Raw genomic sequence first — 25,282 nt, forward strand, 5'->3', positions numbered from 1 at the left:
AAAAAGAGTTTGTAGTAGTTTTATAGTCTTTCGTAATTCATATAATCATATGGCTATAACCAACATCTGAAATGACACAAAAAAACGATTAGTAGTGACATTGTTACATAACCATTTTATCAACCAACAAAAATTCAGTGACTTACTTCTTCTATTTATATTTTTTGGGCCCTTTAATACATTAGGATTTTATTGGGCCTATAAAATCTTTAATAGACCAAGACATCTGGCCCATTAAGAAAGGTATCTCACCTAGCTGAAGTTTAACAGAAGTTACTGTCATGACCAAAACAAAAATACAAAAGTTACTGCAAAATAATAGAAATTAGGGTATTAACTGAAATTAAATATTTGTTTAAGCAGGATCGTATCTGCAGAGTTAATATTTTTATCTTGTAATAATTAGATCTTTGATAATAAAATTCAGCTCTCCCATTAAAAGAAAAAAAAAATGTGCCTCATCAATTCAAAGAGTTCATAATATTGTGATTACCAATGTTTGTTTATTCATAAATGGAGATTCCAACAAAACAAACAAGATTCGAAACCAGAAAGGTTCTGCTGTACCGCTGCCTGTACGTGAATCATCTGCCTTCAATTTAATCATTTATAAATAAATTATTCCGAAAGTGATGGTAACAAACTAACAATGATATATTGACTTTGTGTCAAATCTAATTTCTAAGTTGTAACCCATTTATCATAGTTAATTAATAAATAATAAATTCCAGTGTCACGTGAACACTAAAGAAATTTGATAAAACATGCTCGTCAAAGTTGTCGGGTTAGCTCTGTCATTGGCTGAAGTATCCAAGATGAGACATCATTAAAACATTAAGCATCAATTATTAATTCAACTATATTATGTGTACACTAAAATCAGCTCTTATTATTAGTTATTAGTATAAAATATATATTGAAATATAAATACATAAAAAAATAAATTAAACTATATATATTTATACATAAATGTATTAATAACTAATTTTAATAATTAATTTTAATGTATAAATAATATTTTTATTTGTCACTGTAGATTTCTTTTTTTTTATTTTCTTTTATTAACAAATAAGTAATTTAATTTGATTATTTACATGAAGTGAGGATCGAGAAATCAGTGGCGTGTGCAAAAGACTAGTGGTGGAAGTGAGCCAATTAAACTCAAGTTCCAATAATGAAAATTGAGTTCAAATTATGGTTGATTACGGTTCAACTTTAACTCAAATATTAACATGTATTTTTTTTAGTAATACCCTAAATAGGTCCTCAAGAAATTTATGTTTAGACAAATTTGTCCCCAACGAAATTTAACTAAAATTTTGTTCTTGACCTTCTTAGCTATACACCAGATATGTCCCTACACCAGGTTCAGCCAGTCAGGTCTAAGGTTGACGTCCTACGTGGAAGTAACCTGGCTAACATGTCGGGTTAAGAGTGACGCGTCACGTCGAGGACAGTTTGGTCTCTGTGCTTACAGGACAAAACGACGTCGTGTTGGGGCACAGGAGAACGATTTCGTTTTTCAAGGGACAAATAGGTCCCGGCGATGGAGGGTAATGTAACCAAACGATGCCGTTTGATTTGGGGGCCAAATTAAAATTAGGTTGTGTAGTTGATGATGGTTGCTGGAATTGATTATGGCTAGTGGAGGGACGACGTCAACTGGAAGTCGGAGACAATGTGGAAGAAGTATTACTGGCGAGTTGAGTGCTGACAGTGAGACGACTGGATTCGGGAGGGGTCGACTGAGAAAAGGAGAACATCCCAAGTGATTTTGCAGGACATTAGCTGTCATATGCAGGTCGCGCACGACAGAAAATCCGAATAGGTTGTTTTTTGGTTGTCCTTATTTCAAGGTATTGGAGAGTATTTTTGTTGTGTCATGTGTGATAATTGCCATGGGTCTGTAAAATTGTTTCCCATGTTGTTGTTGTGATTGTAAGAGAAGCAAGGTTATTGTGAATTTTTTGCATGGTTTGATGAGATTTTTGGGTATGCGATGGAGGATGTAGTCGAAGGATATAGATTGGCTTCTGTGGACACTGGTGCAGGTGATGAAGGTGTTGTAAGTTTGAACGATGGCTTGGAAGACAGAGTGAAGCAATTGGAGAATTTGTTGTGGAAGAAAGATGAGGATAACCAATTTGTGAAGAAGCATAATATTTTCGACTTTCTTAGGGGTGTAATATGTGGTGCATTGATAGGTGTGGTTGTGTTTTGTATATTTGTGGTGGCTGTTTAGGCAAACTGGATTCTATGTTAATAATCAAGTTATTGTATTGAAATGTGTATTCATGGTTAGATAGATATTAGATGGACATGCATTATATTGATTAACTCAATTGTGGTCAAATAGGATAAAAGAAATATATTGCTTTTGGGTTGTTGCAACCATATATCAAAAGGGTGAAGTAACTGATATTCACAATATTGTAACTACACAAGTAATTTGATTTAGTAGCAACATAACTCAAATGAAACAAAACAAAGGTCTGTTTCCTTCAACATACACCAAAAGCAAACCAAACTAAACAAAAGGTCTGTTGTCTTAAACACAGAGAACACCAAAACAAAACAAACCAAACAAAGAGGTTCTATTTTCTCAAACATAACAAAATATGGTGTTTATAATAAGTTGCACACTGATTCTTAAAAGGGTAATTTCTTCTTATATTGGTTCAATCCCGGTGTTGGGATGAATTTAAACATTTCAGATACTGCCTGACTGGTGGTAGCTACAGTCGTATCTACACCGACACTCCCCTGTACCTGGGGCCTCCTAATTGTTTGCTTTGGACGTCTGAACGGTTACTGAGCCTAGAATTTACAAGATTGTTATGAGTATATTTTTTACAAATTTCAAACATACACATTAATCTAATTACAAGTAGCATACTTTGGGTTTGCTTGAGACATTAGTTGTGGCTTGTGAGGGAGGATTTTCAGTTTGAGTCTCATGAGAGGCAGGATTAAGAGGTTGTATGCTACCTTCTACAGATCCTTCATTTTGTATGACCAATTATAAGGTAGTTAAGTACCCAAATAATAATTTATAAGACAATTAGTTCCCTATAGAATAATATTTATGGTGCAAATAGGTCCCCACGTACAGGGGCAATAGTCTACACCACAACTAATGTGCAAACTAAGACTCTGCAAGTGAAAACTAATGCAATAGATGTTACCTGAGATAACGGGGCTGATTGAGAAATATTCATCTCATACTATGGCTGGGCTTGCTTCTTCTTTCCTTTGCCCTTTGAAGATTATCCTTGCTGGGGTGCCCCTTTGCATGTTTTGGAATTGTGACCAATTTCTCCACACTTGGAGTATGTAACTCTGAAGGTCTTCTTGGCCTTTGTCCCATCAGGGCCGTCTTCCACTGCATCAGGTCTCCTTCGCTTCACAGGACGCCCAATTGGTCTCTTAATTTTGGGGGGTACGGAACTAACTACTCAAGATTTATCCCAATATTTCTCACTGTTGATAGGGCTTATGGAGTGAGCATAGATAGCCCTAAATACATCCATCTTCAGCCATTGATGGACATATCCCTCTGGTCTATCTCCTCTTCTGCCAATTGCAGCTATTGCATGCACACAAGGGATCTTTGGTGTCTCATGTAAATTGGAGTTGTAATTAATATATGATAAATATATCAGAATTTTAAACCCAACAGCATGTTAAGCACACCATAGAAAATATCCTTTAAGACAACCCAGAAAATTCCAATGGAGCACTAATTAAGAAATTAATCCAAGGAAAATATAACCATTACCTGTAAGTTGCCACATGTTACAAGAACATGTACTGTTTTCTAGATCCACCCCCAATTTCTTTATGTGATATTGCACCTCAAAAATTTGTTTGGCATCATCACTAGTCCATTGAGCAGTCCAGTATTTGCATTCTTTCATGATGTCATCCATCATCTTTTGTTGCACTGGTGCCACTATGCTTGTGTAGGTGCTCAAAATTCTCTTATGCTGGGTCATCCTCCTCATGATGTAGCATCTCAACTCTTTCAGCATTGTCAAAATGGGTTTTCTTCTGTAGTGTACTATCTTGGCATTCCACACTTCTGTCATATTGTTGGTGATGTTATCTAGCTTCGGCCAGTTACTAAAATGTGATTTTGTCCAGCATGTTGGGTCAAATTTTGCAAGGTAAACCCATGCATCCTGGTTCACCGTCTTTAGTCTATTCATGTGCTCTCTGAACTCTGCTTTCGTACTGCTTTTAGCACAAGCACAGATGACATTCTTCAACTGCTTGCTCTTGTACTTATTGGTGAAATTCTTTCATATATGCCTAACATAGTTCCTGTGATGGGAATTCGGCATAACCTCCTTCATCGCCGGCATCAGACCCTATACAAAATTGAAGTGTGTTATAACTAAATTAAAGAGTAAATTTAATATAATAGTAAAAAAAAAGTAGCCAAAACTAGCATTTACCTTTTGCTGATCACTGATGAAGTTCCACCCTTCAACTGCAGCAGGGCCTAAATCATTTTGTAACAAGTCTAAAAACTATTTTCAGCTTTCTTTAGTCTCATTAGCAACCACTGCGTATGCAATCACATAAAAGTGATTGTTGGCATCTTGTGCTACCGCCGACAGCAATTGTCCTCCGTAATAACCCTTCAGGAAGCACCCGTCTAATCCTATCAACGGTCGACAACCAGTCCTAAACCCCTTTTTACAAGCATCCAAGCACACATACAACTTGTCAAATAGTAGAGGGGACTGGGGAATTGGCTCCACTGCTAACAGAGCAGTTGAACCATGATTGCTTCTGTGTAGTTTTTGTAGGTAATCTCTAAGCTTCCCATATTGAGCCTTCTTATTACCAACATACTTTTCTCTTGCTATCTTCAAACTTCTGTACAACATCTTATCACTAATTATCACATTATAATCAATTTTTATATGATCCCAAGCCTCTGCATGGGTTAGCCTTGGCTGACTTAGAAGTCTTTTTTGACAACTTTTCCGCAACCCAATTTTGATCGACCATGTTGCTTTCAAACTCTCTACCACAATTATGCACAGGAATAAAGGTCTTAATCTGGTAGCCCCCAGACCTAGAGTTCCTAGCACAGTAAATAATCCAAGGACAGTCATTCTTCTCATGTTGTTCTTTATCACCTACTGCCTCAGACCCTAGCTTGCTAGCATTTTGTTTTTTATCACCTACTGCCTCAAACCCTGGCTTGCTAGCATTTTGATCAGGGTTAGCTTGAGTAGAATTGGCTACAGCTGGAATGTCATCAACTGCATTCTCCTCTTCGCCTCCATTTGATCCACCCTCTTTTGCCTTAGCTTCTCTCTTAGCTCTTAGTCTTACTTTGGCCTTATCCTTCTGTATCTCCTTTCCAGCCATAAACCCTCCATGAACACATGCTGCTCTCACCCGCCTCTTATCATTCTTGATGTAAAATATTCTTCTGCCTTCAGCTATAGTATAGTCCTTTAGAGTCTTTTTGAACTGGTCTAAAGTCTCAAACTCCATCCTCAATTGAAATTGAACTTCTCCAAATTCTGCATTTGGATCATATTGAGGCCAATTAAATCCCTCACCCCCATCATCACTTGAGTCTGGAGGAGTCAAGAAGGCCTCTGACTCATACTCAAAATCAATATCTGACTCATCCCTTGGCTCCACTCCAATCTCCTCTGCAAAGGTTGAAGGTTTCCTAGGCTCAGTTCCATTAACCTCATGAGGCCCATTATTGTCATTTGGGCTTGGTTCAACACTGTCAGGCCCAACTGCCCTTGGCCCACCATCACCCTTCTTCCTCACTTCAGGTCCACTTCTACCATTTACAGCACATCCATCTTTATACCCTGTCTTTTTACCTTGGGTCTTAGCCTTGGAACCTCTGGTAACATTGACATTTGGCTTTGAAGCTTTCATTGTAGTTTTTTTCTTTCCCTTATCACATTTTCTCCCTTTCGTTCCACTATTTTTTTTAATACTCCTCATCTTCACTTGAATCAGAAAAACCATAACTTGAGGGTGGGGGCTTATATGGCTCATCTTCTGTAGATTCATACCCATCATCATCACTAGAACTACTCTCAATGTCTGCATCATTGTCCAACCCAGCATCTTCAACCACTACCTCCGCAGCACCCTCATCAGAATCAGATAATATCTCCTCCACCCCTTCCAGTACTGGATGGTCAAAATATATGTAAAATTCATCTGTATCCTCATTCTGTATTTTATTCTTCTGTAAGGCTCTGATTTCTTTATCTCCATGAATAGAGTGTAGACCAGACTCCAGAGTTTCAGATGTGGGATCATACCAGTACATAGCTTTATAATCATGGTATCCCAAGTCTAGAAAAAATTTCTTCAAGTCAAAGAAACAAATGAGGTCAACATTCATTGGGAGAAATCTTTCCACATTCCCATTAATGTACACCAAGACACCTTTGTTATCTCGAACAAAGCTTCCACCATGATGAAACACTGGAACCACATCTTTCGACATCTAAATGCCAACAAATAAACAAGTACAACTCATTTTCTATTATATCCAATATTGCTAATCACTACAACTATCCACGACAATGCATACAACCAAAATCAGAAATTCAAAAACAATCAAGTAAAAAAAACGTTTCACTGACCTTGATCAGTTGGGTGTTGAACCAACTGCCTTCACAACCACTTTCACGATCAATGTCACCAACGAGTATGGACAGAACAATGAGTATGCACAATGTTGATGGAGGTATGGAAGGATTTTCTTCGTAAAACCTAACAGAGCTAATGGGGGTATGGAGTAATTTCACCAAACAATTGAATATGAAGAGACTTGTATATCAAATTGGCCCCCAAATAAAACGGCGTCATTTGGTTGCATTGCCCTCCATCGCGAGGACCTATTTGTCCCTTAAAAAATGACGTCGTTCTCCTGTGCCCCAACACGACGTCGTTTTGTCCTGCAAGCACAGAGACCAAACTGTCCTCGACGTGACGCGTCACTCTTAACTCGACACGTCAGCCAGGTTACCTCCACGTATGACGTCAACCTTAGACCTGATCGGCTGAACCTGGTGTGGGGACGTATCTGGTGTATAGCTAAAAAAGTTAGGAACACAATTTTAGTTAAATTTCGTTGGAAACAAATCTGTTTAAACGTGAATTTTTTGGAGACCTATTTGAAGTATTATTTTTTTTATCATAAATACTCTAATTAAATTCGTGGTATTCTCATTTATGAATTATTTAACTTATTATATAATAGACAAAAGTATACGATTTAGATATGACATAAATGAATAAAAATTTATCTTAATATACTTAATAACCATACATGTTATATAAATTAAAAATATAAAAAAAATCTCCACATTGTTATGCATACCAGCCACCAGAAACAAGCCAGGTTTCTATGTAGGACGCGTATTCACGGCTTTAGGTGGTTAGAATATATATTTAGTGTCAACTATGATTCAATGATTAAATGTATAACTGTCTCAAGTCTTGTTTCTTTATATATATAAGTTGATGTTTATCAAAATGTTACGTCTTATGTATATATAATTTCAACATTTTCAATATATATTTTATATAAATAATTAATTTTTTATGTGCCCTATTTTTATATACTATTGTATGCTTGTGCTTGGAGGAAAGTGAAGAGCACATGTGCTATAGCCTATAGCGTCTACATTTCTTCCAATTCAAGGGAACATAACGCAAAAACTCGCCTAAAGATAAATCAACTTTATTCCTTACCCATTTTCTTTTTCTTATAAATAATAAAACCAATTTTGTAGATCTTGATGTGCGCTTGGTCATTATATTATTTTAAGATGGTCACCACGTTTAATGCATTGATGTCTTGATGACATCCACAATTTTTTTTTTTTAAAAATTCAACATCTAGATAAATTGTTCAAGTAGATCAAGGAATGAATGTCAAAATTTGGTGGTAACAACTTACTTAACTTTCATTTAATTTTATTTTTATTGAGAGCTGATTAAAGTAACGTGAAAACTCAAGTGAAGTTGACTTCACGTAAAGTTGATACTGAGAGCCGTTAGATGATTTGACTGATTTGACTGAATTTTTATCTAACGACTCTCAAGTATCAACTTCACGTGAAGTCGACTGCAACTGAGTTTCCACGTTAAAATAAACATTGCAAGTTTTTTATGTGTATTAATCATTGTAAAACTAATATGTGATTAAACTATTGCCAATTTAGATTATCATGTTAAGTAAAAGATAATCTATAATATTCATACTATTAGATTGAGTAGACCCATTGATTGATAAGATGAAGAGGGTATTGGTAGAAATTTTATTATAATTGAAAAATTATAACTAACTTAATTTGATTGAGTGATCAACTTATTTGTCCATTTAAACAAGTGATAAGAGTTTAAATCTCATCTACTGTATACAACAATTTATTACCTAATGACAAATTTTTAATTCTTGACCTGTAAAATTGGAGGATTATCCCATACTATTACATTGAGTGGACGCTCTTTTGTTTGCCTTGTAATTTTTTGCAAGATCAACAATAGAAATGACTTATTTTAATTTCTGAAAAAATAAATATTAAGAGTTTAAGTCTCATTTTAGAAGTTCAACTTCCTCATTACTGTCTCGTTGATCATTAACATGCTTAAAATGATTGTAATTAAAATGATACTCTATTATTATTTATAAACACCTTGTTTGTTACTCCTATGTGATTAGACACTTTCATCATCCTAACTTCACCCAACTCCAACAACAGATTCAAATGTGCCCTTCATAAATTTTTAGTTGTACCAGATTTTGGTCCAGTTTCAGAATGTGACTACCACAAATTAAAAGAAGAAAAATATTAATAAATTAAGTTGACAGATAATTTTTATTATTAAAAAAGATATGAATCTTTTAAAATCTAAAATTCTTGTTATCACAGTTTTAAAGGCAAAAAATAAGTAGCAAATCAATTGAAATTCCAATGATTAATTAAGAACAAATGGAGTAATTAAAAAGGAATAAAAATTAACATCAAAGTGATATTTCTATTTGCAATATTAAAGATATTTAGATGAAATTCTAATGTCATAATAATACGCACAATATAAATTTATTATGTTTTATATAAATTAAAAAATATTTTTTTAGTTAAATAAATAAAAAACCTCTAACACTTTGACTACTAAATAATAAGAGAAAATTACACTTTTCTTTTCTATAAAATGTCTAAATAACACTCTTTTTTTGCAAGAGTTAAATAACATACAATTTAATTTTTTTTATTAAAATATTTTTTAATAATCATTTTTATATATAAATTAATGATAATTATTTTTATATATAAATATTGAAAAATTCTATAGTGCCTATAACTTGGTATCTAACTTTTGTCTAACTTACTTTTTATGACAATTTTTGAATATTTAACAATTATTTACTTTTATACTTTTAAAATTAAATATTAATTTTTAATCTTTTTTGATAAGTTAAGCAAACATTTTTAGGCACCATAGCAATCACCATAAATATTTACCTAAAATATATATTGCATGAGTTTTTGATGTGAAAAAAAAAGTTAAATTATTAAATAAAACTGCAAAAAGTAAAAAATTATATAAAAAGAAAACAATAAAACTCTGCAGAAAAGGAAAAAAATATATATTTATAATTATTGTAATAGCTTTTATTTATTTCTAATATTTTAACTTATTATAAAAATATTTAATTAAAATTTTTTTATATATTTTATGATTAATAAAAAATATTAAAAATAATTAAACATTTATTACATTAATAATAATATATTTTATATTATTATTAACATTATTATAGTATAAAATAAATTTACTATTATAATGTATTTTATTTATTTTTAACTTGTTATCATTAATCATGAAATAAATAAAAATTTTAGATTAAATATTTTTGTAAAATGTTAAAATATTTTATATTATGTAATAATAACAATATATTTATGGCTAAAGTAATAAATTTTACTTATTTTTAATATTTTATTATTAATCATGAAATATATAAAAAATTTAAATTAAATATTTTATAAAAAGTTAAAATATTAAAAATCAATTAAATTTATTATATTAATAATATATTTTATATTATTATTACTAATATATAATTATAATAAAAATTATTAACATTTTTTTAATTAAATAGACTAAAATAGATATTATTTAATTCGTGTAAAATATATATATATATATATATTTTTTTTAAAATAAAAAAAGAAAAACATTATTATATATTGTAGGAGAGAAGAGTATCATTTTCTCAAATAATAAAATTGAGGCCAAGTGTGATGGTGTGTGGAGGAACATTATGGGGAAAGCAAACAAAGGGGGTTAGACTTTTCTTTGTCCTAACTTGGTACTTATGGGACCCACCCTTGACCCTCCCCTTAGCCACCGACACCATACCACTCTTCACACTTGTCGCTTTTATGGGCAACTTTTTCAACAAATTCAAGTTGTACCAAATTATTACAAAATAATTTGAAAATTATACTAAATTATTTTTCACATAATAAATTACTTTTAAAATTGTTTGTTCCAATTTCAATTTAATTTGGTGTAAACCAACTATTTATTATACTCATTGCTCATGCACGTCATTTTCAATGCCATAATATCAAATATAAAAACTCATGTCTTTGTTTTTCATTTCATCTCAAAACAGTCCTTTTTATAGTTTTATATCAGTGAGGATTTCATGAGTAGAAAATCCTACTTCATTAGTGCAAGCTAAGGTCATTTTAGTCTTAATCAAGCATTGATGACATAACATAAATCTTTTGTTGAATTATTAAACTCACCACTTACCACAGATTCCGATGTCGCCTGGCCTCAGAAATCAGAATATGATACCATAAATAAGATTTGCAACATGATCCCTTTTTCTCTACTTTTTTTTCTCTACTTGGAGGCTTGGAGCCACTATCTGATATTTTGAACAAAGGAAAGGGATCACAGACCAATAGAAAAAACCAAAAAGAGACAAAAGCTAAATAGGATGAGTCCTACTCCTATGGAATCAGAAAACAGGAAGAGATCAAAAGAGCGCATAGAGATGGATCAATTGGGGAATCTGTAGACTTCGCTTTTCCTTTCATTTCAGTATTATATATAATGTTGTATCACCATGCAGCCACTGTTGCCTCGTGTTTAGGCAACAGCACTGGAATTGATCCAAAAGTAGAACACTCTATGTGGATCATTTCTTCATCAATGGTTTGTGCTTAATAGACAGGCTCATATGTACAAGATCATTCACGAAAGAGGGAGAGAAACCTTACAAAACTACCTAACACAATCTTCTACGGCAACAATTACACATACACCAGATGAATAATACACTTGACTATAGCATTAGCACCTGCATCTCTTTCCTTGACTCGTGCAGGTGCCTCTTCGTTTCCTTTCTTCATTTTGATTCTGATTCCTCACACTGTGTCGACTCATTTATCATTCCAGCAAATGGAGCTTTAATGGGACCTACACCTATCTAGGCTATTGATGAATAAGTCGACACAATATCTAGTGCAAATGAGTACACACAACTCTAAACTTATCTCAAGACTCAAGACACTTCTCTCTTTATCTTGAGAGTTCAAGGTATATTGGTTGTGGGCTGTTTATGCCTCTTCAAGCCATATACCTTCCAATGGAGCTAGGTATTGCAACAGCAACTTGGTTTTAGCCATAAATATCTTCTATCAACTTTTCAACCTGAGAATCAATTTGATTGAACCATGTTAGCTCATCTGCAGAATCTTAAAAAAAAAAAGTGCCTCTTTTTTTAGCTTTGTAGGTAGAGCAAACTGAAAAAATGTACCCAGAAAAATGGTTTCCAACAAAGTACCTAGTCATTGATTGAACTAAAGAGCATATTTTGACATTCCAAATGAAAAAATGTGAACTTCGGGTACCAACAAAGTAATTGGAACTAGGAGCATATTTTGACACTCAAAAATCACAACTTCAAAATGAATAAAAGATGCCACAAACCTTTTGCACATCATGAAACATGTCTACAAGACCACAACTACAAACATCACAAATGTCCATAACAATTGTACATTCCATACATAGTAATAAAAATCAATTCCCAATATAACAACAATCGACTTAAATGCACTTATGTATATGGTTTAAAAAAAGAAAGCAACGAACTACTCTTGAATTTCCCTCCAAGTTTCTCATTTGCTTTAGGTTTCAGTAATGCGAGAAATGCTTCTTAGGGGAAAAAAACCGTTATGACCTATAGTCCTGTAAGTAAAGGTTCTCTTCTCCAATTTACCAAAATGTGAAACTAAAAGAAAAGCTCCTTACTCCTTAGTATTGAATGAATAAACCACGAGAAATACCAGCAAGTACTTAAAAAAACATACAAACATGAGTACTAATTGAGGAACTAAAACAAAATCACTTAAACATTGAAGAATGGAAGCATTTAGAAATGCAGTATTGCACACAAATTTCAAAACTTTATGCCACTCCACAATCGACATTGCACCAATCCCAAAATAAAACCACAAAATTCAGCAAAAACATATTAAAAAACAACAAATCACACAGAACAACGACAACATGCATTCTTGTTAGTCATTACCTTTCAATCCTTGAAAAGAACCGATTTTGCTATGCGCATCAACGGTTTCAAGCAATCAGGGCTAAACTTCCTCGCAAATAGGTACGATTCGGAGTTCTCCGACTCCCTCAGCCGCCCGATCAGCTCCGGAGACACCTCGGAGCTCCGATAAGTATATGGGTGCCCATTAACAGTGCCAGTCCAATTCACCCTCGTTAGCGTGTATTTTGTGCAACCATCAGGATCCGCCATTGACAAGAGAGTTGGAAAATAGTGCTCCTCAGGGTAGCACTCATCTTCTCTGTAACACGGCAACTTGAACTTCTTCCATAGCTTCCGATCCGCGATTATAAGCAGAGCGTGTTTTCGGGTCAGAGTGAAGAACTGCGATCCGACCCGGAACTTCTCGAACGGAACCTCCGGCATCATCGCGTACCTTCCTCTTGCCACGTACCGCTTCCACATCCTCGGCGTCTTTGAGATGATCTCGATGAAACTCCGGTATTTGGTTCGGATCCCCGGTTCGGATTCAGGTTCGGGTTCGGATTTGTCGAAGGTTTTGGAGACGAAGAGGGAGCGGTAGACGTAGCGGAACGAGTGGAGAGGGATGCAGTGCTGAGATAGGACGGCGAAGTATGCGTTGGCAGGGTCGTCAAGGATCGCGGTGGCGAGGAGCCGGCGCGTGGCGGAGATGAGAGTGGGTGAAGCGCGGTAGGTTTTCTTGGAAGGAATGAAGCGGTTGTGGAAAACGCCGGAATCGGGGCGCGTGATGTTCACGGTTGGGTCTGCGTGAACGTAGATGTTGTAAAGGTTGGTTGGTTGGTTGTGAAAGAAGCGATCCCATAAGGAAGCGAATTGGATGTCGGTGTTTGTGAGGAAGAGGAACGCGATTTTGAAAGAAGGGTTCTTCTTTGTGGAGAGGTGGAAGGTTCTAGAAGGTTGGTTGGGGTGGTGGGAGAGGGAGATTGCACGGCGGAAGAGGGCGGCGTCGTCGATCTCGTCGGAGTCGGGAATGGGCGGACTGAGGTGACGGGGAGGGAGGATTCGTGGTGCGAGGAAGAAGAGGATTGGAAGGGAGAGGAGGAGGGAGAAGGCGATGATGAATGGGGATGACAACATTGAGGTTGGTGTCAGCCTCAATTGGTGGTGGTGGAGGTGGTGGTGGTGGTGGAGCCGTGGTGATGGTGATGGTTGCGGTGGCGAGGGTGAAACCGGGGATTGTGAGTGGTCTGGAATTTTGTCAATGTGAGTAGAAACTCAGGTAAAGGTATTGGGTGAGTGGAAATGTGGGAAAGATTTGAATTTTGGAATTGTGGAGCAATGGGGTGTGGAACTGAGATATCGATTTCGATTTTAGGGTTGAGTTTTGGGAGAGAGAGAGAGAGTGTGTGTGTGTGTGTGTGTGTGACTGAGAATGCTTGTTGTGCTGTTTTCAGGAGTAAACAGAGTGAGGAAGAAGAGGATAATATAGTGAGAGAAAGAGGCTTGAGACTTGAAACGAAGATGATGAGAGAGACTTAACCTTTGTTGAGCTGAGAGAGAGAGAGAGAGAGAGAGAGAGAGAAGAATTTGGATTAAGAAATTAATTAATTAATTGTTATTTGGGTTTGGATTTTGGTTAGGGGGGTGGAAGGTGGGTAGTGGGTACAAGGGGGGTTAGGGGGTTTTCTATTTTGGTTGGAAAAAGCTCCCTAACTGACGGTGGAGTCAGTGAGGTTGGCGCCTCATCAGTCCTCACTCACTCACTAACTCCAACACTAACGCCGTTTATTTCTGTTTGAGTAATTTAAATTCTAATCACTGATTAAATTCGATAAAATAGATGCATTGTGTGTGTGTAGCTGTAACCTGGCAATCACAGGCGGCAAAAACAAAACATTACAAACAGGATTGATCGGTATTATCGATAACTTTGTTTCCTCCTTAGTAAGCTAACAATAACGATAAGAATCTAGTAGTAGCAGACTAGCAGTAACAAAGAAAATATAAAAGGTTGAAAAAAACATTAACAAGAAGGTTAGGTAATTAATAAACATAACTCAGAGTGACAGCTTGATGTGTTGACTTTGAAGAGGGTAAGAGCAGGCATCATCCCAAAAAAGATTAGATCTGAACGTGGAGAGCATCAACCCATCCTACCTTCTGAGATGACAAGCAATGCACTGTCAACACAAATAGTGTGTTCTTGGAAACTGGAAAGATCATCTTAATACTCATCTATTTATATATTAATTAAAAAGAAATTTTACCAAATTCTTCTTTAGGAAAAAAATTGTATAATAAAATTTAAAAAATGATAAATTAATGGATGCATTATTTCATATATAATCCCTGAAATCAATTTTACAAAATCGTCGAAATAATCAACTTCTACTTGTCATTATAACTTTCAAATACTACTTGTAGACTATTTCTCAACATAAAAATATCAGCCTTCTATTATACGGTGATTTCATTTGTTTCCCCAAACACTCGTAACTCTGATGAAACTAATTTTTTCCCTATAAAAACACTATATAGTTATTGTACAGAAATTGACTACCTAGAGAACCAAAATCTGCATATATCACCAAATTAAATTTCATGCTCATTTGTTAGCGTTCTTAAGATTTGAACATAATAATAATAATAACAATAATAAATAAATAAATAAAACGAACTGTAGTCATCTTAGGGCAACCCATTCATTCAAACTCTCAAACACTACTAATTTGACTATTACATAGATGAAGCACTTCGGTTTGAAACTTGAAAGGAGGCAAAAGTTCATGCAATTAACTCAACTAACTCCACTTAAGTATATGCCTTGTGTTCCAAGCTAACAGAAGAATACAACAACAGCTTAACCACAGTAATATATGGAAGGCAACCCACACTGAAAGGAATACATTTGAGCATAAATACACCACCACATTATCACGTAGCTGAACAATAAATACCGAATAATTACAACAAAGACGTGAATCAACCGGAAATATCTTATTCTCATCATAACAGAAGCCTATATCATCAAAATCGAACAGCCACATCAAAGTCTTCTTCATGAAGGAATTTTTGGTAAGTGACGATTGCAAGTAACCACTCAATGCTTGGCTTTTATATGTACAGACCAAAAACTGGACATGTCCCAATGAACAAATGGAGCAGTTCCTCTTGGGATTCTTGAAACTACATACCTGCATGCTGTGGAACTGGCTGAGTAAGATTTACATCCCCTCTTCCATTGACCTTAGGTTTATCCCTACCGAGCTTTTGTGCGCTGAGTGTTCCTTTGACATTTGTTCTATTAGGATGTCTTGCTGTTTGAGCCCCAGGACCTCCCCCTGCTAATGTCAATCAGAAATAGGATTTAGAAATGGCTGTTCCTATCCTAACATAATTGCAAAATGGATTTTGGCATTGCTCATTCTGCTAATATCTACAAAGAATTTTAGAACAAATATGATATTTACATGAAGTATGCAATAAAAAATGCAAACTAATTTACTCTACAAATTTGAATGATGCAACACGACTTGGCAAGTAGATAACCTTATTCCTAAGTAACATTTTAGGAGAATAGATTAACAAAGGCAGGAATTTTTCAACCTATAATGTGGGGTACAAATAGTATGAATCTTCAGCAGAGATGTCTAATACTTGTAAATTAATGAGTGCCAAAACAGGTATACACATTTTTCCAAGATATATCATCTGTCTTCTACAATGTTGCCCTACATTTGTAAATGAAGACTATATGGTCACCTAGTTGTGGGTCCTTTGGAGCATTACTCTTCTAAAAGTGAAAGAACTGGCTGAAGTGGAATGCAATTATTCCACCCAATAGTTTTTTTTTTTTCTTTTTCCAGCCTCTTGTAAAGGCGCAGTCTGATCCCCAGTGTACAGGAAAGGACAAAAATGCAGAGAAGGGTAACAAACTCACCGCTGTTAGGCAGAGATAATCGTTTTTTGGCCTGCTTATCTCCTTGTGAGGTTCTCTCCTTTGGATTACTACGAGATCTTGACCCAATCCTGGGTTTTGAATTGGCTTCTTCAATAGCATTTTCACCATTTGGCTTAACAGCCTGAATGTTCACTACTTCCTGCAAGCCTGCTGACTTACCAGGTGAAGAACCACAGCCATCGGAAAGAATCGGTCCAGCTTTCTGACTTGCAGGTTTTTGATGATTGTTTGACGGAATTTGTTTGCTGTTAGCACTGGTTCCATTTTTTCCATCCATTGCTCCATTTTCATGTACCACTGCTCCCTCCCTTAGATTAGTGTCAACAAAACGGTTCTCCCAAGGACGAACAGCCATCCATCTTTCCAACCAATTCCAGCCCCAGCTACTTTTATCTGGTTCAAATCCAGATGAAGCAGCCTGGTGTCTTGATCCTGCCTGCCACTGTCAAGGAGGAAAAACTATAAATATATTACCCAGAGCATGCAGATCAAAGAATACAAAATGGAAATGGATGAGACAATACAAAGCCAGTGATCAAATGACGGGGAAATTATTGAACAACAGTTATGCAGTCATTTTACTTCTAGGGGTTTACTGTTTAATGTTTATAAAATTATGTTTAAATTGGTTGGTTCAGAAATATATCTTGTGCTTAGTACTTGTAAGTCATATAGATAATTTTATATGCAAAGTTGTGTTCAAGATGTAACTAGACATAAAACAGAGATCTAAATTACCCAAGAACCTCTTAAATAATGCTTTAAGAACTCAGCTTGAATCCAAAATTTCATAGGATAAAATAAGCAATCACTAGTGTCATATGACTGAGAATAGCTTAAATACAGCAAGGATTTGAGCTGGATTGGTATTTTTAATGATTCTCTCTTGATTTCAGAATTTTGTACATGCAAGTTGAAGAAAATTTTGAGTATGATGTCTACTGCCTGCATAATTCAACATGCTCAATGGATCTTTACCTGATGAGCTAGAGCATATGCCATGGCTCTCTCACGTTTAGCTGCAGCCTCCTGCCTCTTCAATATTTTAGCTTGGATTTCTTCTACAGATCCCACACTGTCACACCAGCCTTCCTGTATTGCACAATTACGATTATAACATGGAATCTTAGCTGCTATTTGCCATTATTAAAAGGTTTCTTGGACAGAAATGATAACAAGGAAACTGGAATTCAATTAAATTAGACATACAAGAATGACAGAGTACCCAGAAGATGCCAACAAACCATTTGATATAAACGACTATATCATGTAAGGTCAAATGAATGATTGAAAATTTGCAATTGGGCTTGTGAATGAGGACCACAAAGGGAGAAGGCAGATCCTCATTCCTAAATATTAATCAAAACAATTGAACTACCCATCTCCTGATCTCCATGGTGAATGGATATAATAATTTAAACCAAAAACAATGAAGGAGATAGATATTTGACAAAGCAACATCATTTTAAGAGTAGTGCTCCTTAGTCCTTACTTCTATTTCTCGAACACGAGCTTCATTTGCAAGCTGCTGCTGAACTTTCTGTTGTTCATTCTGACTCTCCAATGCCAAGCGGACACGCCTTGCCCGAACACGAGCCTGAACCCTCACCAAAGCTTGCATGCAACGCAATGTTATTGCAGCTTGTTTTCTTACTGCATGGCCTCTTACAAGGGCCTGAAGCCTTACCAATCCTTTCAAAGCTCTTAGTGCTCTTCTGGCCTGATACATACAACAAGTTCCAGCTCGGTTGAAGTTGTTGGCGACATAAGTAAGATTCTTAATAGAATATTACTAAGCCATAAAGTAAAGACAAAACACCAACCCTCCAAATAGATGTGAAGCAAGATAAATAGGTAGATATAAGTCACTTCTATTCAACCACTATACAGTATTGTTTTTAATTCAACAAATTTCAGAATGTATATTACAGGCATATAAAAAAAATAATAATAAACAAACAATTCAGTTCTTTCCTTCTTCTTGTCTGTTACTTAAAGAATTCAAAAGAATTCAGTTTATTTGTGATAAGATAAGCCAATTTGATATAGAAAAATTACCAGGAATCCTCGAAATGCTGTTTGAATGCGAATGGCAGCCCATTCTTCCCTCATTATTTGGTGATTATGTGCAGTATCAAGAGCTTGTTGAGAAGTAGAAGGTGAATAATGGACATCGGAGTTTGAACGATCATTATCATCTCTGATAGGCAGAGTCACATCATCATCAAGCTCATTTTGAAGTTTACCATTATCAAATTCAATCGAATGCTTTCTTTGATGCCGATACTTGCCAACCTTCTGATCATTGAGAAAAAGGAAAGCTTAGGAATAAGAAGGAGAGAGAGAGAGGATGAAAGAGATACTCACATTTCGGTCCTTCTCAGAAGACTCTGCCTTTTCAGACTTCTTTAGACCAATCAATGATCTAATCCATTTCCCTGAGACACCCATTGTCAGTGAAAATTCAATTTATCTCGATCGAGTGCAAGCCTGGAAAAGTGTTACATGACCTAGTTAACGAAAAATCAGTTGATCATAATTCATATACAATCTTAATGATCATATTCAACTATAAGCTATGGAAATGATGAAGCAGGTAGCAAACTGTCAAAGTACAAGCTTAAGTGAAAACATCTATATGCAAATTACAACTTATTTAATCCTATCACTGTAATACACCTTCCTTTGAAGCTTCATAATCTATATTGGTCTGTATTCTTGGATTTTTTTTCCAAAATGCTAGCAATTCACTAGATAAGATAAACCAAAAGAACATTGCTTTTATTTTAAGTTTTAAGTAATCATAAGCAGTTTCGAATCACGGAAAAGCATGATTAATACAGGAAAACAGAATCATTTAAGTTGAAGGCAAACAAGGTAGCTAAACATAAGGTGAAAATGCACCTTGTGAAATGACTAGTTGTCTTTTTCCTTTTCACCGTTGGACTCAAACCTAAACAATATTTTATCAAGACATTATCCTTGTATAAGACGAGGACTATATGTACAAAACATGGCACTCACGGGTTGAACAGCTCCAATATCAAAAACAAAATTTGGTGCTATAAAGAATGGTGCATAATTTGTTAATCAAAACACACAAGGTATTCTCTCAATGCCATGATAACAGGAACCCGAAATAGCCAAATGCTATGAAGAACTCTACACTACACTACAATATAGGAATAATGCTAAATATGTGCTCAAAACATTATCGTAAGTAACATGGAACCAAAGCCTTTGATAATTTATACCAAGAACAAAAATACAATTAGCTGTTAAACACACTGCAGAGACAACATCCAATCATAAACAAAAAAAAAAAAAATAATAGTAATCCCAGCTAAACAAAAAAAAAAGGAAAAAAGGAAGGTGAAAAGAACTGTGTACTTTTTCCAAATCCATGTGCAACAGTGCAAGTAATCGTAATTTTATAAACTTGAATTATTACAGGAAACACGAAGCAGAGAAAACGGATCATAAAAGCGACAGGTATTGGTACAAATTTCATCAATCGAGATTATGACATGTAAGTAAAATGGTAACTACAATTAACAGGTTGTTCATTAATCACATCCGCGACAGATAGATTTGGTTTACTTTAAAACAAACTAAGTTCAATTAAATTTTGAATCTGAAGAGCGGAAAAGGAAGAAGACAATAAAAAGTTCGTGTAGATCCCTAGATCGCAGAATTGAAGCAAAAATCACCTGAAGTTCATAGGGAGAGAAGCTGTAACTGAGTGAACTCGTCCTCGGAGAAGAGAAGAAAGGTTGAATCGTTACTGAGTCAAGAGAGTCAAATGCCGATCCCGAGTTATCACTCGCCACCGCTTGAGAGGATTTCTATCTGAACTTGGGAGTGGACAGAGCTCAAGCTAAGGTAGTGTTTTGTTTTGATGTGAAAAAAGATATAATAATAATAATAATAATAATAATAATAATAATAATAATAATAATAAATAAATAAATAATGTAAGAAATCAATAAAAATTTATTTAGAATAATACTAATTTGTTGTTTCTTTAAATTATTTTTTAAGTATAATTTATTTATTAATCTTGTTATACCTAATGTCTAATTAAATATAAGATATTTTAAATTCTCATCGAATCCAATATATAATATATGAAAATAATTTTATACATAATAAAAATTTATATGTAATTTTTTTATATAAAATTATTAATTAAAAATAATAAAATAATTTAATATATTTAATTAAATTATTATTTAATGGTTCTTAATTATTAATTTTATATAAAGATGTCGTTTGTCAATTAAAAACTTTATAACAGTAGTCAAATTCTAGTGACATATACCGTACGACGAAAAGCCACTGATAAATCATAACTAATTAATAGTTAAAAAATATTTATAAAAATTCGATAATGATAGCCTAAATATATCTCATCTAGACATCTACTAAATATGCATCAATATAATACATGATGATTAATATAATTATACTTTCTGATACTCACATAACATTTTTGAAAAATTATACGCAAGTGAAGAAAAATAGATATTTAATTTAACGGGTATATTAATTAATATTAACATTATAAAGGGTCTAATTAAAGTTTTAAAAGTAATTAAAAACTTCTAATTGAAAAAAGAAACAAATCAAGGAATATCAATAATCATTTGTGGGGCAGAAAACGACGACGTATAGCTGTCAACGGATGTGGTGGGGGAGGGACAAATTCCGAAGGAGTTAATCACGGGGTCGTGTCACCCGTAAACGGAGTTCCCCACCTTTATGATATCTAATCCAACTCTTAATTTATTTTCAATGAATTGACCCCATATAATCATGTTTATTGTTTGGTTTATTTATGGAAGTGCTCATTTGCATCCAAAGTGAAGCAACTTGTTTTGATTTGAAAGTTTCAGAGCTGCTTTCATTATTCAGTTTTCTTTTGAAAATTATAATAATTTTTCTAATTTCTCTTTCAATAATTGCAACCATCGGTTAGATCAATTTAGGGGTTAATTTTTTTAGATATTGGATAAAAATGGGTGTAATCCTTAAATATTGGAAGTTATGGTGTTTTACAAAATTCTGGGAGTTATAGAATTCGCAGAGTGCGAATTGTCAAATCATTTTTTTTTTAATTTATAAAGACAATACACAGACTGCGTATTGTATTATTTTAATATTAAATTACAATACGCAGATTGCGTATTGTATTATTTTAATATTAAATTACAATACACAGTCTGCGTATTGTAAATACACAGTTTGCGTATTGTCTTGACAATACGTGTTCTGCGTATTGTGCTTGTACAGAACAGCGCCCCCATAACACTGTAAAACTCTATTTTTTGTAACATTAAGGTAAAACTCTCTTCACTCTTCCATATTAAAATAAAAAATCCCAATTTAGGATTGGGTTAGCTTGAAAATATATTGGTCTCTTATTCTTTTAAAAATGTCTTTACAAATAATAATATTAAATTATTTTAAGAGTGTCAATTACAACAATTTATTTTAAGAGTTAATATTTAGATTGATCTTTAAAATTACAATCATGTTTCAATCTGTTTGTAAATATTTTAATTTATTTAATTTGGTCTTTTAATTTGACATCTGCGAATCACGTTAAATCCTGCTCTATTTTTGTCAAAAAAATGGTTAACGACGTATTGAAATAGATTAAACGCTTGCTATATTAGATTCTTTAACAAATATCTAATATGACAAGTAAAACTTTTTATCTTAATTTACTCTTTAAAAAAACCCTTAAAATCTTTAAATAAAATTAAGATTATGGTTTTAATTACTTTATGGAGAGAAAATTGAGATATAAAAGTTTTAATTGCCCTATCAAATAGCTGCTAGAAAGTCCAATAATTACCAGTTCATTTTAATATGTCATTAACAATTCTGTAACGAAAATAAAGTCAAAGACCAATATTTTTTTTTATAACACACAGACTCACTAGTTCCCAAAAAAGGGAAGTGAGGGAAAGAGTCTAACAAACAAACCAGTCACAAGAAAACTAGCTACAATCAATTATTAAGACAAACTAGCAACTACAATATAAATAGCAGAACAACATCTTTGAAAAGAAAAGTCAGAAGATCACAAGCCCAGTCAAGCTCTCAGACACAATAATACCTTCCACACTTCTCTAATTTGGATCTTAAGGCAATGAATCAGTCTGCATTTTCATATCAATAGCTCTCTCTAGTTTGAAATCGGCCAGTGATTTCAAAGTAAAGAGAAAGTTGTACTAACAATGAAGAGTTATAATATTGGTCGGGGTGTTGAATATAAAGTGTTTGAGTCCAATCAATTGAAGTATCATGGAAAGTATGTACAATTTGGGAATGAATGTATTAGGGCAGAGGAAAGGCTAATGAGAAGTTAGAAGTACAATGGGCCGCACACATGTCTAACAACAGAGATATCCACTTATCACATGCAGCTCGATTATCATATCATATGTGCATCAATTCTATCATTTATAAACCTCATTTATAAAAAGGCAGCTCATTTATCAGAATAAAAAGGCTTTTGAATTAATGCACTATAAGGCTCATTTATAAAAAATAGTCACCTCAATGCAAGCGGCCAAATAATGGTGTCAAACCCCTTGGGCTGAATGTAGGAAATACCAAAAAATCCAAGACTGCAACAATGTTAGTGGTCCAGCTAAGTTCTTGATGTTCCGGTTAGCAATTCTACATAGACACCTGTACAACCAGGACAAAGTGGGCGAATCCCAACTATACTTGTCGAGTCCATCGAGGTCCGCAATATAGGGCAGCCACCGTAAATGAACTCTAGCACTAGACTTGTCCCTGAAAAGCATCGTAGACAACAGCATCATAGTGTAACCACACGCATAAACCTCTACAGTAGCCTTGGATACATTACGGACATGACTTTGAACTTGTTCTAGAACCAGGAAAACGACACTGTGAATTCATCAATACAATCGTCGGGGGGAAGTTCACCAAACAATTCTTTGAACCACACCCACGTAGGCTTCCCCCCTCCATCAACTGCTCAAAGTCGTTGAGACATCCACTAACTGCAAATTCATCAATAGGGAGGCCGAATTGGTATGTCACATCTTGTAAATTTAGCGTGCACTCCCCAAAAGACATGTGAAACGTATGGGTCTCTGAATACCATCGCTTCACAAATGCACTAATCAGCGGCTCATCAAGCTTAAACCAATAATCATTTAGCCTTGCAACACATAGTAATCCGACACTATCTAAGTAAGGCACTATACGGTCATGCATTATCATTTTTTGTTGCCTACGAATGTTCTTAACACATCAAGTTGGCTGACAAAACAATAATATACAATCACAACTTAACAAGGCATAATAATAACAAAAATATATATTAAAAATGACATCCTTCATATTCCTACAATAACCTCAATATTCCTTAAATCTTTTAAACCTAGAATATTAACAAATAACCAAATTACAAAACAGATGACTTGTTTAACTTCATCATTAGAAATTTCTATCATATGAATATACATATCGTCAGTCACTAACCACTAATAGACTACCTCACGAGATATACATTATGAAATTAGATTAACATAAATCAATATATTATTGTCATCAACTAGATAGATTACAAACAAGTTTGACAATTGACCTCTTCATCGATAAATCTGATAACATATGCAATACCGTTTAACCTGTATATGTCTCCCTCGTTGCCAGCCATCTTTCACCAAAACTGCCTCCAACCCCCTACTTTGATTGGCTCCGCGTGAACTGCCAGGCTCATCCGTGTTCCAGCGCTTCTACCACCGTTCTTCACAACTGATGTCGCCGCCCTCCACCTCTGGTTGCGTCGTGCACCGCCACTCACTTTGCCGTGTCTTGCTCTGCCATATGACCCCACGGATTCTTCTTCATCCGCTGCACATACCTCTCTTCTTTCTCAATTTTCCTTCTTTCCAAAACCTTCTTCGCCGTGACAATGGTGGTTCTCTTTGCAAAATGCAACTCGTGGGAAGGTATTGAGCCTTTGATTCTATACATAAATCATTCTAGGCTATTGTGTATTAGTTGTTTTGTACATAAATCATGCTAGGCTTTTGTGTTTTACTCCTTCCAAATAAATTGTCCCTGGCTAATGTGTTTTAGAGTAAAAAATGAGACGATTTACACTCATTTGCGGATACCGACTTACTTGTGACGATTTATGCTTATTCTTTGAAACCTGAACAAAGCATAAATCGTCCTACCCTACAATGTTTAACGTCCAAACCTAAACCACAAAGTTCTAGGATGATTTATATAATAATAGGAAGAGAAAATTCACGTAGCAAAAAATGATTTTGAGGATTCTAGTAATTTTGGTTTTCTTTTAATTTATTTAAGTAAAAAACCCTAAACCGCACGTATCGATGCAAAAATTTTTACTCTAATCAATTATAGTCTTTTACAACATTATAAATTCACTATTATTTTTAAATTTAAAATTAAAAAATATTAATAAAACAAGTATTAACCTGAAAAAATAAATAGCACAAAAAAGAACATTCATTTATTCTTAGTGCACAAGAAATCTTTGAATAACTAATTTTAATTGCGAAGAAACACTCCCAAATAAATAGAGTACAAATTTAACCTATTAGAGCACTTAATTGTCTCCTATTCCAAATATTGAATCTGACTCACGTTTGCTCCTGGAGTTATCTTCGTTAATGGAGATCTGATGTGGCACGTTAAACTGCCAAGTAGGAATG

General features: G+C 34.4%; 2 protein-coding genes and 1 pseudogene across 5 annotated transcripts; all 3 read right to left on the reverse strand.

The window, feature by feature from the left end:
* Positions 1-4,538: 4,538 nt before the first annotated feature.
* On the reverse strand, positions 4,539-6,502 carry LOC148547095 (uncharacterized; annotated as a pseudogene).
* Positions 6,503-11,092: 4,590 nt separating this feature from the next.
* LOC107613450 (Core-2/I-branching beta-1,6-N-acetylglucosaminyltransferase family protein) lies at positions 11,093-14,224 on the reverse strand. Its single transcript, XM_016315453.3, has 2 exons — positions 12,626-14,224; positions 11,093-11,742 (listed from the first exon to the last, which is right to left on the reverse strand). The coding sequence occupies exon 1, from the start codon at positions 13,721-13,723 to the stop codon at positions 12,629-12,631; it is 1,095 nt and encodes a 364-aa protein (XP_016170939.1). The 5' UTR covers positions 13,724-14,224; the 3' UTR covers positions 11,093-11,742; positions 12,626-12,628.
* A 1,050-nt stretch (positions 14,225-15,274) lies between these two features.
* On the reverse strand, positions 15,275-20,449 carry IQD5 (IQ-domain 5). 4 transcript variants are annotated; one of them, XM_016315125.3, is made up of 7 exons: positions 20,258-20,449; positions 18,915-19,037; positions 18,606-18,845; positions 18,040-18,267; positions 17,526-17,639; positions 16,527-16,989; positions 15,275-15,927 (listed from the first exon to the last, which is right to left on the reverse strand). In XM_016315125.3, the coding sequence occupies exons 2-7, from the start codon at positions 18,996-18,998 to the stop codon at positions 15,773-15,775; spliced, it is 1,284 nt and encodes a 427-aa protein (XP_016170611.1). In that variant the 5' UTR covers positions 18,999-19,037; positions 20,258-20,449; the 3' UTR covers positions 15,275-15,772. The 4 variants fall into 4 exon arrangements, with proteins under 4 accessions (XP_016170611.1, XP_016170608.1, XP_016170609.1 ...); XM_016315122.3 differs by having other exon boundaries at positions 15,275-15,930; XM_016315123.3 differs by having other exon boundaries at positions 15,275-15,930; positions 18,915-19,057; positions 20,258-20,431.
* Between the last annotated feature and the right edge of the window lie 4,833 nt (positions 20,450-25,282).

This window comes from Arachis ipaensis, chromosome B8 (assembly GCF_059453495.1).
Source record: "Arachis ipaensis isolate K30076 ecotype BB chromosome B8, ASM5945349v1, whole genome shotgun sequence".
In the NCBI taxonomy this organism is placed as follows: Eukaryota; Viridiplantae; Streptophyta; class Magnoliopsida; order Fabales; family Fabaceae; genus Arachis; species Arachis ipaensis.

Coding starts and splice junctions, on each gene's coding strand:
- IQD5 (XM_016315122.3), bottom strand. CDS start 18,998: ATGGGTGTCTCAGGGAAATGGATTAGATCATTGATTGGTCTAAAGAAG. Junction 17,640..18,039: donor CTCGTGTTCGAGAAATAGAA/GTAAGGACTAAG, acceptor TGTGCAATACAG/GAAGGCTGGTGTGACAGTGT. Junction 16,990..17,525: donor CATATGCTCTAGCTCATCAG/GTAAAGATCCAT, acceptor CCTCCTTGACAG/TGGCAGGCAGGATCAAGACA.
- LOC107613450 (XM_016315453.3), bottom strand. CDS start 13,723: ATGTTGTCATCCCCATTCATCATCGCCTTCTCCCTCCTCCTCTCCCTT.